The sequence below is a fragment of the Thunnus thynnus genome, chromosome 4 (assembly GCF_963924715.1).
Source record: "Thunnus thynnus chromosome 4, fThuThy2.1, whole genome shotgun sequence".
NCBI classification, from domain to species: domain Eukaryota; kingdom Metazoa; phylum Chordata; class Actinopteri; order Scombriformes; family Scombridae; genus Thunnus; species Thunnus thynnus.
Window position 1 is genome coordinate 17,643,841 of NC_089520.1, and position 14,126 is coordinate 17,657,966.

The following is a 14,126-nucleotide window of genomic DNA, read 5'->3' on the forward strand; positions in this document are numbered from 1 at the left end:
ATTCAGTCTAACATACGTTAGCCAGGACTTACTATAAACATGTATGATATGTGATACAATATGAAAGTTGATTTCTTTACATCAATCAAACAAACCAAGAGAAATGACAGTGCAGTAAATAAAAGCCAACATCTTTCTCAATGAAACAGGTGCGGTCACACAGTTCTGGCCCCGCCCCCATGGTTACCATATTTGGAGATCTTCCGCATTCCAAAGGAGGGGGAGGGGGCGGGGCGATGACGCCAGCTGTTCAATGGGCTGTGGGCTCGTGCTCACTCACTCAGCCGGTTAGTAAAGTCTTTGGAGTCGGTGGGGCGGAGGAGCGCAGAGAATTTGGGATACGAAACCACGACACAAACAAACAAACAAAAAGTTGTGTGGAATCATGGAGTTCCGTCGGGTCAACTTCTTCTTCTTTTTATTTATTAACTACATATTTATCAGCCTCCAGTCGAAAGAACGTAAGTACCTTTTAAACATAAATAGAAAGGTTTACCACACCTCATGAGTCAGGAAGTTGGAATTTGATAGCCTGCTTAAAGTTTTACTTTTGCTGCTATGTTTGTTTTCTGACTTTGTCAAGTTAAAATCCAGTTTTAAAATCATGTTGTTTGTTATGTTGTTTTTCAATATCACATAAGAAAAGAAGCTGGTATGGTGAATTTTTTTTTAATGTGTCCCTTTATAATTTGAACTAAACTATTTAGATTTGATGATTTGAATCATCAAAAATCTCAGATTATCAGGTTTTAATATATATTAGGCTTTTTAAATGAATTATTTATTTGTAATCACTGGCTTTTGTCAACCACAGGGCTAATAAGGGCCACCTGTAAGATGCCCAGACATGTCGGACTTCTTTCATTTGTGGTGCTGATTCATGTATTTCTCTCGTCATGGCAATTTAACTGCCCACGCCTTTCTCAGACATTATTTGTCCTGTACCCTGGACCTGAAGGACACGGTCAATGAAGTCTTGAATCAGACCGACATGCTTGATTAAAATGTCAAAGCATGGCATGCGCCCCCCATAAAACTGTTGGCCCCTGAGATCAAAGCAGAAGAGTTTATTGTACAGTCAAAACATAGTCATTTATAATTATTTTACAGCCTAATAAACAAATATAATGTATATATTCCAGTGCCTGTACCAAAGGGATATTAGGGCTGTAAAATTAGTCAGACAGTTTATTGGCCTTTTATATACACATATTGACATCATTTAATAGGTTAATGTTTATTACATTATATGAAGTACTTGCGTTTGATGCATCAAGTGTCATTAGTTGCTTCTGTGCTTGTTATAACTCATATGTTTTTGTGTTTTTCCCTGTAGAAGTATTGCTGGATATGAAAGCTTCAGGAGGAGAGTTGGGGTGGTTGACGTTGCCAAATGAGAACGGAGTGAGTATTTATACCTCAACAGGCATTTTTAAGGCTTCAGGTTCAGGACTTGAAACTGCCTCTCTCTGTGCGAGAAAACAATTGAATAAAAGGCAGCTGAAGAATAGTTGATGTGAGAATTTGAACGCTGTTTGGTAACAATAACAGAGGCCTCTTTCCTCTTATTCGGTCTACTAAAAAAAGGGAGAGAGGAATGAGTGGCAGCTAGATGAGGTTTGGCAATGCTCTTGCTACCCTTTCATGTAGACCTTATGAGTTCCATTAAAATGTCAAGGTTCACCAGACATTTAAATTTACAGTACTTAAGTGCATTTTACACAATCATAGTAGATTTTCATTCCAGCACTAAACCATAAAACTCAACAACTGTTGATTGTTTTTCTCGTGTTTCCTCTTTGAACTGAGAGATAACAGCGAGCGAGACGATCTGTACGGTTGTGAGAAGACATGTTAAGAGTAAAACATTGTAAAAAGACATAGAAAGGCTGGTCCATGTGTGGAGAACCATCCCTCTATCTATAGTTCAGTGGTTTTCCATCTAAAAAAAGCAACAGGACATGGCCACTTCCACTGTGTGGGCTTCGTTTCTTGTGTGACTGTTCTCAAAAGATCTGAGGATTCTTATTTCATCGGATAGGATTTCCCTTGTCTATCAAAAATGTGCTTTTTTTCTTGACAAACATGCTCATGTGTAAAGTGTATTTAATTTGTACTGGGGATGACTATTTGCAATATGTGGTCTTGAGCTCAGGAAACATATTTGAACAGTTTATTTTCTAAGTGCAGTAGTAGTAGACAATGGAATAAAAATTAGAAAGTAATATAGAAGATCTAACATGTGTAACTATGAAAACCATAGAATAAAATGACCTGCTATGCTTCATAAAGCGCTAATTTAATATAATGGCACCAATTTCACTTATTGAAATAGTGGAGGTTGCGTTTTAAAATTTGCCTAATTTATTTCATCTGTCTTTTCTTACAACAGTTAAAGTTATGTACATTCAACCTTTGATTTACTCCCTGAAACACACCAGCACCGCTAACATATGAGGTGTTAAATTTTAATGTTAAATGGAGGCTTTTAATCTTTCTACTAGTCATTGCTTCTCCCTCTTAAAAACTCTTTAATTGCTGCCAATTCTGCTGCCATGTGCCTTTGCACTGTGCTTATAAAACTCATCTAACTGCCATAAATGTTAGTTGGTGTTCTACCGTAGTATTTGCTGGATTTATGTCTGTCTCTCTCACACACACATGGACCCTTGTGTGTCAGTGGGAAACCACACACGTCGCAAGCGCAGCACATGCTCAGGCCAATAATCCTATAATGTGTGGAAAAAAAGCTCCAGCTCACTTCTGCGCTTTATGAGCTTCTTAGTCAGCTTGAGAGAAGAGGTGTCTCATCAATAAAACTGGTTCATGGCAAGAACAAAGCCTCTGAACTCTATACTTATATCCCTAATTTCTCCTTTCATTATTGTAGCTTGTAACAGTGACTTTTGCCCCTTAAATTGATCCTTCTCGTCTCTCTCTTTTATCTTTTTCTGTTTCAGTGGGAGATAGTCCAGACGGTGGTGAACGGCTCTCTTTTCTATACCTACAGTGTATGTAGCATAGACTCTTCTGAACAGGATAACTGGTTACGGACAACATTCATTCAGGGACACCCAGGGACAACACGGGTCTCTGTAGAGCTCCGTTTTGTCGTGCGAGACTGCAACACCTTCGATGGCACTTCCGTGTCCTGCAAAGAAACCTTCAACCTTTTCATCTCAGAGGCTGATGCCGACGTGGGAACCAATTTCCGTAAAGGGCAGTTCCGCAAGGTGGCCACCATCGCTCCTGATGAGGTCACACGGGGCCGCGTGTTGAAGGTCAACACAGAGACAAGGACTGTGGGGCCTCTGTCAAGAAAAGGCTTCTACCTGGCTTTTCAGGACATGGGCGCGTGTGTCGCCCTGCTCTCAGTCAGAGTGTACTACAAGACATGTCCGTCCACAGTGCAGAGCTTGGCGGCCTTCCCGGAGACGGTGGCAGATACTCTCAAAGAGGTGGAGGGAGCCTGTGTAGAGAATGCCATCAGTCAGGCCACCCCACGCATCTACTGCACAGCTGAGGGTGAATGGGTGGTGCCTGTAGGCCAGTGCCAGTGTCTCGCAGGCTACGAAATCACCGGGGACTCCTGCCAAGGTAAGCACTGCCATGAGCATGCCACGCACTCAACTGAGACATGTTTGTGTCGCTGTGTGAGTTACAGTGAATGAAACACCTCCGACCACTACTTTGGCAAGGTGTGAGGAATGAGTTCAGAGGAATGTTAATTATGTCTGGTTTGTTTGGAAACCTGAGATAAAAACACTTCATATCTGTCTTGAAGTAGGTTGAGTACAGCAGAATTGGCCATGGGAAAGAAAGGAAAAATGGGCAGATGTCTAAACCTGTTTGTTTTGTTTAGACATTGAGGCAACCATGGATTGCTCCATGAGGTACAGATGAAAACCTCTGAGTAGATTTGGAAAGTCTCCCATCAATGCATCATCGTCTCTTCACCTGTTTGCCGATAGCACATTCTTTCTTTTCTCTCAGGACTCAGGAATGGGGCTTAGCTGCGGCACTGTTTTATAGATAAGTTGATAGCTGTAGGTGATAAGAGTACAGTACAAAATGAAACCAGTTTCATAATACATCCTACTTCTAAGTGGACTTTGAGTATGTTGTTTGTTCACACTGGAAAACTATCAAAACCACATCAAAAACCAATCAAATTCATTATGACTCAAACATCACCGTCCAACAATTCAGTAGAAATGAAAGCATAAAAATACTTAGCTTCCTAATTTTAAATTCACAGTACCTTTCCAACATCGCCTTTTGATAAACATGCAATAACGGTGCACTTTAAAGGTTAGAGCATTTTACATTCAACAATTCAGATATTTATAGATATATAGTTTTGCATAAACAAAAACACATCTAATTTTGAAATTATGGGGAATTTGGAAACACACTGTGCCTTTGTTTATGTGCGTGACACCCAGAATGAGGTTAACTATGTAAAAACTTTGAGCTATGTGGCGCCCTTAAGGAAGACCTGTGAGTACATATACGAAGTCAATAAAAAAAAAAGTGTGTACAGTAAATGACATAGCTGTGGTGTTCATACTGTATGTGCGCTTAATGTTTGTGTGCAGGCTGGTCTGTCTTTGGCATTTCTGGGGTGTGGTGTGTTGAACTGTCTGGAGGAAACGTGGGAGGACAGAGGGTACAGAGAGAGGAGGAAGGAGGGAGGAAGGGCACAGTATGGTGCGGGGATTTTCTGAAAGGAATTCTTTCACCCTTGCGTCACCTACAGCACCGATTGACTAAAGGAAGGGACGTGTGAATGTGTCAGGATGACTACCTGAGCCTGTGTGTCTTCTTCTCACAAGTATTTGTTTGCACCAGTTGCCAAGGCAACAGTAACCACAGATTACAGGGATGGGGTTGACACACCTATCAGAGGTTAGACTCTCAGTCATTCTGTGGTTTATGACTCCTGTTGGGTGCGAGTCACCTTAACTGGCAGAGTTTCGGCTCTTGTTGGAAACTATTTCTACAAGTTAAGAGAACACTCATACCGATGATAGATAATGACAAAGCACGGCGCTTCAAAGAGTGAAACTAGTAGCGCGGTTGTAAAAAAGGAAGGCAGGATAAGTGAGAAAGGCGGGGAGGAAGTCAAGGCAGAGGAATGTTTTAGTCTTTGAGGTTCCTGACCGCTGGCGGATTCGAGCTGAGCACCTGAAACGGAAGTTGGCATGGAGCTGTGGAGAGGAAGACAGGAAATATTTATGACGGGGAAAAACCCTGATTCCAAAGTCTGGAGGATGACCTGATCAATAGGACGCAGGAAACATCTTTTATTATATAAGTAAGAACACAATGTTGTAGTTTGTTCCAGACAACTCACTGATGTCAGAAATACCAACAGCCAATCATTCCAGTTTTTAGGTTTATTAAAGTGATATCCTTAGAAGCTCATGGCCTGCATGTGGATTCCACTGAAGAGCCCAACTGTTATGGGAAAAGGAAGTAAGCGAGATGAAGAGGAATGCTGACTGACACAAATAAGCAGGTTGTCCTTGGTTGGGTGGGGAGTGAGTCGACAGTTGGCGCATGAGGGTGGTTAGTTTCGTGGCTGCTTAGTTAGGTGTGGAGTGTAATTTAGTCAAGAGGATTAGTAGAGCAACAGGACAGCTGTTAGCCAATGACATGCCCCGCTTTGCCTCTCTTTGCTCTTTCATCCGGTTGTTAACACACGCAACGAGCTCCCTAATCCATGTTCCCACTCATTAGAACAATGGGCCGACACAAAGAGCAGAAAACAGATTCAATTAACAGATGCACCGGTGCGTAGCATAAGTCCTTTTCACATGTGTGCTGTAGTTAAAGGGAGTGTGGGACAATTAAATTTCCATCAAGAAGTGAACATAAAAGTTTGTTAAATGAATAAAAGTTTAGGATTACAATTCAAATTGTTAGTTTACAAAAGTAAACCTGAAGCTAAAATCTTTGCTAAAAGATGAGATTCATTATTTACCAAAGTTTGCATTCACAATGTTTTTATTCAAGCATTGCACACATGCCGCCGCTTGCGAGCTGTAATGAGTAATGCAACATATTTATGGCACCACTCTGTCCAATCTCAGAGACAATAGATGAATAGGGCTGGAGTTTCTTTGGTACGTGACAGAGGTCCTGCTGCTTCAGCTCAAGATGAAATGGGTTGGCCCCCTTTTCTTATGCGAAAAGACCCTCAGCTACACCCCCACGCCCACCAAGTGACTCCCCAGAGAGAACTTCTGTTGGTGCTGCAGACCTTTGGCCCCATCCCCCATCAGTCCATCTATTCATCTTTATCCCTCCTACTCAAACTCAACCTGCTCCTTCTCCTCCACCACGGCAGTACTTGGAGTGCAAAGGTCCTTCTGCCTTGGTGGCAAAGTAACGCGACCACATCTTCAATCCAGGGTTCACTCGACCTTTTCTCTCAGCCACCAGCACAGGGGCCACATGAAAGGCTGCTCCCTCGGGAGACAGCAGAATGAAAGCAGAGAAGGAGATCTTTCGCAAGATCTGTTCTTTTAAAAGTTTTTTACTGTGCTCGGAGGCCCCAGAAAGTATGTGCATCTGTTTCCATAAACACACTGAAAACCACACTCGCCTCCAGCAGCTTTTCCTCTTCCTGATTTTCTTGTCCTTTAACTATTCAACCTTCCATTTTGTAATTTGTGACCGGTGTCAGGGGTTAGCGGAAGGAAGGAAGGAAGGAAGAAAGGGAGGAAACATCAGTCTCAGACTAACTTGCAGCTCTTGTGTCCTGGTTTCTGTCCAGTCTGCATGTTCATTAACCTCACATGGCCTGGAAGGCTGTTTATCTGTGAGCTGATATGTCCATTGCAATACCCCACCAGTGTCCAAGGTGCCATTTCCTTTGGCAAAAACACAAATATTATCTGCCAGAGGGCTTGAACTGAGAGTTCACAGGGGAAAGGAAGATCAGATCGCCTGATGGATTTAATGCTCTGCTGTCATCCGGTTGACACTAGCAGTGTGACCTGAGATTAGGCCTCCAGGCGAAAAAGGCGAGTGGAGGCAGATCGTCAGGGAAATCCCTTTTCATTCCTCTGGATACAAAGACTCAGTGATTATAGGTTGCACACAACAAACGCTTCCTGTCGGGTGGAAGGAGCTGGTATTACAGAGACAGCTTCATTGTTTGCTTTTTGATCAATCATTCCTTCCTGTGTTAGTCAGGCTTATTCATACAGTACATGTCATACTGAAGCTAACAGACTTCTTCTCTCGCACAGCATGCAAACCAGGCTTCTTCAAGTCATCTGTATCGACTGAGTTATGTCAGGTTTGTCCTGATAACACCAAGCCCTCCGCAGCTGGCGCTACTGAATGTCAGTGCAAGGAGGGTTTCTTCCGCTCCCCATTAGACCCTCTTACAGCAGCTTGCTCTGGTAAGACCCCCACTCACTGTCCATATTACATCATATTACCAACAAAGTCAACTTTCAACTTAGTAGAGGCCGTTTAGAAGTTTGGGCTAACTCCTCTGTGTTGTCCACTTCCTCCTTAAGCTCCACCCAGTGCCCCTCGTGACTTGACCTCGACCACCCTGTCAGCAGAGGGCAAGCTACAGCTGTCCTGGAGTGAACCGTCGGTGACCGGGGGCCGTAGCGACCTTACCTATAGCGTGGTGTGCGAGCTCTGCGACGGGGCCTCGTGCGTCCCCTGTGGTGAGAAGGTTCGATTCGAGCCAGGTCCTACAGACCTGCAGGACACCACGGTTGTAGTCGGTGATCTGGATTCTCATCTTAACTACACGTTCACTGTGGAGGCCCACAGTGGCGTGTCCCAGCACAACACTGAGAGGCCCACCACTACCATCACCACTGCTCTGGACTATACTGGTGAGCTTGGTCATATTTAAAGCTTTTTATTTTTGCTTTGATTTTTCGCTGGAGTTTTGTTGACATTGGCCTTACTTCCTCATTGTTTAGTGTCCCACAGATCCAACTGCTTTATGTCTGTGTAAAAATAATTATGATAATTGCAAAATCAACCATTTTTTGTTCCTTTAAATATATTTTTTCTTTTGTTCTGACCTTATTAAAACCCAATACTCAGAAAACTAGTGAAGTGGTAACCTTTCCCTTTGGAACAAACTACATTTGATTAAGATGACAAAATACAAAAATAACCATAAAAACATTGTTATTACACCAAATAATGAACTATTTAATGTTTTGTAAATTATATGGATTAACAAATATACACCTATGTATTAGTATTGTTTGCCAAAAACCCATTCACAGAAATGTACAGTATGTTATCCTATATACTGACATTACTTACAGTAGGCTATGTTTGGGGTCAATTATTCCTCAGAGAGGTGTCATAAACAAACTCCAGTGACAGAAATACAAATAGACTTTGGATTTGGGAGGGGTTGTGTGGTGTAAAAACTACTGTCAGCAGCCATCACAGATATAGACCATGTAATAATCATTCGTAAACAGCTGTAAAACATGGTTTAATATAAGTCATGAATTTTCAAGGTGATAAAACAATGTTATGTATTTGTTGAGCTGTTACAGAGGAAAGGTTAAGAGTTAAGAGAGTGACAAAAATGTCTATCCCTTTTTTCATGCCATATTGTAGTGATCAGTAAAAACATTGTAAAAAAAGAAAGGCTTACTACACAAAGAGGAATCCACTCTGACCATCTGAATCATAAAGGCTTTCATTTCCAAATGTCCTTTCCAAAGTCTATGATTAGTCACTAACCATTATTTTGCTTTCTGTTAGATCCCCCTAAGGTGACGTTTATCCAGCTGGATGATCGCAGCCCCACCAGTCTGTCTCTATCCTGGGCTGTGTCTCGCAGACCTCCAGCCCACATCAATCACCGCTATGAGCTTATGTACCGCAGAAAAGTAAGACAGTGTGCTTTGTTTTCTTTTGTGTTTCTTTCCTTCAAAGAAAGTGAGGCTGCTGGAAGAATGTCAGAAAAAAAAGCTCTTTTCTGGTTAAAATAAAAATGATTCTAATCCACCCTCTTTTAATGTTTTCCTGTTAGGATGATGATGGCATGCGCGACGTAACCACCTACATGGTCCTGATTTTGGAGAAAAACTCAGTCCAGATTAATGACCTCACCCCAGACACTACTTACATGTTCAGGGTCCAGGCACTGAGTCCTGAAGGCAACCCTGGCAGCTACAGCACGGAGCATGAGTTCCAAACGTCACCTTTAGGTACCGGCAGCCTTAAAATCTACAGAAGATGAAATAGTTTCTCAAATGTCTATATGTAACTTTTACTTGAGTCGATTAATTCATCTTTTTTTTTCTTTTTCTGTGATTTGCACAGCCGAGTCTCGGATCCAGAACAACTCCACCATGGTGATGGGAGCGGTTGTTGGAGTAGCGGTTATTCTGCTCATCGTGGTGGCCGTCCTGCTGCTGCGTAAACGGTTGGTTACAGCACTCTTCAGATCCACCTTCCGTTCAATGCCTGTGTCATTCAGATAAATGTTATCTACAGACCTGCAAACTGTGTGATTATGTGCCACAAGCTCAAGTAAATTAAGGATATTTTGGTGTGACAGCTCAGGGAGGGTTTATCTGTAATAACCAGTGCTGCTATTGAATACAGCTTCAGTCTTTTTCAGCTGACACTGACCTGTAATTACACTAAAATCCAGTCTGTATTCTGTGTAGTCCTATAGTGATTATTCATGTTTTCCTCTCAGGAGACTGAGCTCTCGCGGCAGAGGAGGACCTGAGGATCCCTACTTTTCAACAGGTTAGAAGTCCATACAAGCAATAATAATTTAGTATTATTTACTGATGAAACAGCTCGTTAAGTTGTTATTTAGCCTAATATCCTGATCATTATTTCCTCCCTCCTTAGATCAGCTGAAGCCTCTCAAGACTTACGTTGATCCACACATGTACGAGGACCCTAACATTGCCATCCAGAAGTTTGTCACAGAAATTGACCCCAGCGCCGTCAGCAAACAAAAAGTCATTGGTGTCGGTAAGTGTTTTTTAAAATCATCTGCTTCCCAATTAATTAATTAATTAAATCTCAGGGTTCAGTGTCTGATGTTTCCTCCTGCTGTCTGTCTGTCGATCAGGAGAGTTTGGGGAAGTGTTTTGGGGCATGATGAAGAATCCCGGGCGAGGAGAGGTGACCGTCGCGATCAAGACCTTGAAGCCGGGCTACTCTGAGAAGCAGAGGCAGGACTTCTTGAGCGAGGCCAGCATTATGGGGCAGTTCTCGCACCCGAATATCATCCGCCTGGAGGGAGTTGTCACCAAATGTGAGTCTTTGCCTTTCAGACAGAAACCAAAACAGCCCGTCATAACGTATTTATGTAACATCAAACCGCTCAAATACTTTTCTTTCACTAAACATGTTTTTTTTTTTGTTTTAATTTTCAGTCAAGCATGCCATGATAGTGACAGAATACATGGAGAACGGAGCTCTCGACACATATCTGAAGGTAGGTGTTTTGTTTTGAATGAGAGAGTCACACACACTTTGAAATCTTGCATTGTTTACATCCATGTTTACTTGCTCTTATTTTGTCTGACAAACAGTCCAAAACCCTAAAATATTCAATTTACTAAAATGTAAGATGAGGAAAATCAGCAAATTCTCAAATTTGAGAGCTTGGAACTACCAAATCTTTGGCCTTTTTGTTAAATAATGACCTACATACAGTTAAAAGCTGAAAAGACAAAGGAAAGTCGTGCTTGACTGAAATTTCCAACACAATTAAAAAAATTGAAGTATTTATTTATTTATTTATTATCTCTATAGGACCGTGATGGAGAGATTGCACCGTACCAGCTCGTGGGAATGCTACGTGGAATAGCTGCCGGTATGAAATACCTCTCAGACATGAGCTACGTCCACCGTGACCTGGCAGCGAGGAACGTCCTGGTGAACAGCAACCTGGAGTGTAAGGTGTCTGACTTCGGCCTGTCTCGTGTGCTGGAGGATGATGCTGAAGGCACCTACACAACCAGAGTAAGTGCAACAGCTACATTTCACAGCTGGAAAAAAAAAAAAAAACCCTTGTTTTTTTTTAGTAACCAAAGCCAGACTGTTAACGGTATTTTCACTCCCAAGTGTCCAATCTAAACTGTTGGTCTTTCAGCACCTTGTGTCTCCACTGCCTTCATCCATTAAATATGATTTGTTAATGTTTCTCTTCTGTCAGGGAGGTAAAATCCCCATCCGCTGGACCGCCCCTGAGGCCATCGCATACAGGAAGTTCACTTCAGCCAGCGACGTGTGGAGCTTCGGCATCGTGATGTGGGAAGTCATGGCGTTTGGAGAACGACCCTACTGGGACATGAGCAACCATGAGGTATGTTTCATCTGTCACAACCTCTTTCCATCTTTTATGATTGAAATGAAGGATTGTTTTGGCCTCTGTAGGTCAAACTTTAATGAACATTACCTCTGAGAGTCTGTGCTGGGATGGTGGTGATTGAAAGTGCAGTTTCCCAAATTAGTTGTTAATGTCAACATATGAGCACGGCACTTTTTTCAGACTATTGTCTGTACAAACCCTTTGCCTGTCACTACAGCCATAAATATACTTCAAATCTAAGCGCAGCCTCCACTCTGCTCCGGTCTCTTCCTCAGGTCATGAAGGCAATCAATGAAGGCTTCAGGCTTCCTGCTCCGATGGACTGCCCCTCCGCTATCTACCAGCTCATGCTCCAGTGTTGGCAGCACGACCGCTCCAAACGACCTCGCTTCACAGACATTGTCAACATCCTGGACAAACTGCTCCGAAGCCCAGAGTCTTTAAAAGCTATCGCTGACTTTGATCCACGGTATGCTTTTTTTTAAAAAAAAACATTGTTTTAATGAAGTTTAGATTGAGGAAACACTGAGGAAACATAATTATTAAAAGAGACTAATCCTAATCACATATTTTATGTTTATAAACCCTTGTTGCGTGTTCCTCTATTTGAATTCTAAAGTCTTTCTCAGATTTTACTTTAACCAGGGCAGCATTAGTCTTGTTATTTGCTGTGAGAAGACTGTTAATAAGTCATTGAAACGTTTTGCAGCTATCCCATCTGCAATATGTTGACAGTAAAACTTCCTCCCACCTGTTCAAACATCATCACATGCTCAGTGTACATAAAGTAGCCATAAAAAATGAGTAATCCAATCTTCCTTTTGCTTCCCGCAGCGTGTCCATCCGCCTGCCCAGCACCAGCGGCTGTGACGGCACCATGTTCAGGTCGGTGCCTGAGTGGCTGGAGTCCATCAAAATGAGCCAGTACAACGAAAGCTTTGCCCGCGCGGGGATCACGACCATGGAGCAGGTGCTCGCCTTGAGGCATGAGTAAGTGCACACATGGCACAGGTGCAGCTTCGCCACTCTGCGCTGACGTATCTGGCACCCTGCCACATTTTGTGGTAACACAGAGAAAGTATTGAGCTCTCAGCTTGAACATTTGTTATCCAAATTGTGAATGCAGGAATACTCCACTCCGCCTCTGCCCATGTCATTCCTTGCATTCTCTACTGCCATACCCTCCGCAGCACCACTGCGCTGTCTTTATTTAAACACATTTTGTTCTTAGCAAAAGCTATAATTTATCTTTTTCCCTTTCAGAGACATCAGGAATATTGGAGTGCGGTTGCCCGGTCACATGAAGAGGATAGCCTACAGCATCCTGGGGCTGAAAGACGAGACCAGCTCCCTCAGCGTGTTCTCAGTGTGATCTAAGCATTCCTTCAAATCAAAAGTGCACTGACCGACCATGCCATTTCACTCATGGACGACGAGGACTGAAGTGCGCAGGGGTGAAACTGAGCTACACAGCAGTTTTATTTTTCCTGTTGCACGACTGAAGAGGACTCTCCAAGCCACTCAGAAAAGGACTGAGATCTAAAAACACTTATGTACTGTATGATAAAAAAAAGAGGAATAATTTGTCATCATGTAAAAAAAAAAATTATATGTTGAACATAAGCAGATTATGAGATGTAGTAAATAAAACAATTATTAAAGTAAGTGCAAAATGTGAGACCATATGAGAGTGCTTGGGTTTGTATTCACTGAATGACTGAAATATTTAAGGCTCTTCATGAATAAGGGCTTCTTCTTTCAAGCACTCACTATTTCCTGCCAGTGTTTCTGGATCCTTAAAATTGTTTCTCTATGCTTTTTGTGATCAGTGAGACTTTGTTGTAAATTTAGAACTATTATTCCGCTCAGGGCAAAGAATCACACATTCTTATGTTTTGTAGTTCATCTCTGGATCACATGATGCATTTTCCTCAAGCCAGTTTGTTTGTTTACATCATGTCTTAATTCAACTGTCCGTTTGTATTTAATATTTATTGTATTTTATATTTATGTCACTTATGTGAGAAATAACTGTTCCGATGCATGTTGGCCAGGTGTTTTTATTTTTGTGTTGAAATAAAATCTGTTGCCTTGTGACTGGATCACTGTCTTGTACTCAGCAGTAGTCGTTGTGTATTTCTTATTTCATTTTTCCTGTACTAGCTGGGTTGTTAAAAGGATGGCAATGTCCGTCCATCCAAAACTTTGGCCCAGACTGAAATATCTCAGAGACATTAATGGTTCCCAGATGATGGATCCTAATGTGTGGTTTGTGGTTCAGAGTAAAATAACTACTGGATGGATTACCATGAAATTTGGTGCAGACTTTCTTTGTGAATGTTGGTGATCTCCTGACTTTTGATCTTGTGCCATCACTTGGTCAGAATTTCACTTTTTCCAATACTTTATGGTTTATGACTGAATACTTTTATACTGTCTTTTTAATGCCAATTTCCCTCTTTATGTTACAATCCCTCCACTGCTGCTGAACAGAAAAACACTGTCTGCTGAGACACAAAGAGGGAATTTGTTTTACTAAAAAGACTGTAACTGTGGAAGATATCTGCTTTATTTGACTAACTCAGACTCAGGCTCAAACTGTACAGAAATGACAACCAGTAACACATATTGTATAATAAATGCATCCTGACTACACTTTATTTCTTTACATCTCTCTCGCTCATTTTTCACATCTTTGCTCACAACATTACATACAGTATGATATAAAATTTCACCAGTGACCTCACATGATGGCCTTTCTGCTGACACCATCTTCACA

At 41.9% G+C, this 14,126-nt stretch overlaps 1 protein-coding gene across 1 annotated transcript; it reads left to right on the forward strand.

Moving 5' to 3' along the window:
* Nucleotides 1–273: 273 nt before the first annotated feature.
* epha2a (eph receptor A2 a) lies at nt 274–13,462 on the forward strand. Its single transcript, XM_067587078.1, has 17 exons — nt 274–461; nt 1,337–1,404; nt 2,961–3,597; nt 7,260–7,415; nt 7,536–7,868; nt 8,767–8,894; nt 9,038–9,215; nt 9,331–9,433; nt 9,713–9,765; nt 9,874–9,999; nt 10,100–10,285; nt 10,407–10,468; nt 10,789–10,998; nt 11,192–11,341; nt 11,623–11,816; nt 12,182–12,337; nt 12,611–13,462. Exons 1-17 carry the CDS (start codon nt 386–388, stop codon nt 12,717–12,719), a joined length of 2,925 nt encoding a protein of 974 aa, XP_067443179.1. The 5' UTR covers nt 274–385; the 3' UTR covers nt 12,720–13,462.
* The last annotated feature ends 664 nt before the right edge of the window (nt 13,463–14,126 follow it).

Bases quoted from the DNA above. Each gene is read 5' to 3' on its own strand.
- epha2a (XM_067587078.1), top strand. From the start codon at position 386: ATGGAGTTCCGTCGGGTCAACTTCTTCTTCTTTTTATTTATTAACTAC. The intron at 8,895-9,037 runs GTAAGACAGTGT...TTTTCCTGTTAG, and splicing joins AGCTTATGTACCGCAGAAAA to GATGATGATGGCATGCGCGA. The intron at 11,342-11,622 runs GTATGTTTCATC...TCTCTTCCTCAG, and splicing joins GGGACATGAGCAACCATGAG to GTCATGAAGGCAATCAATGA.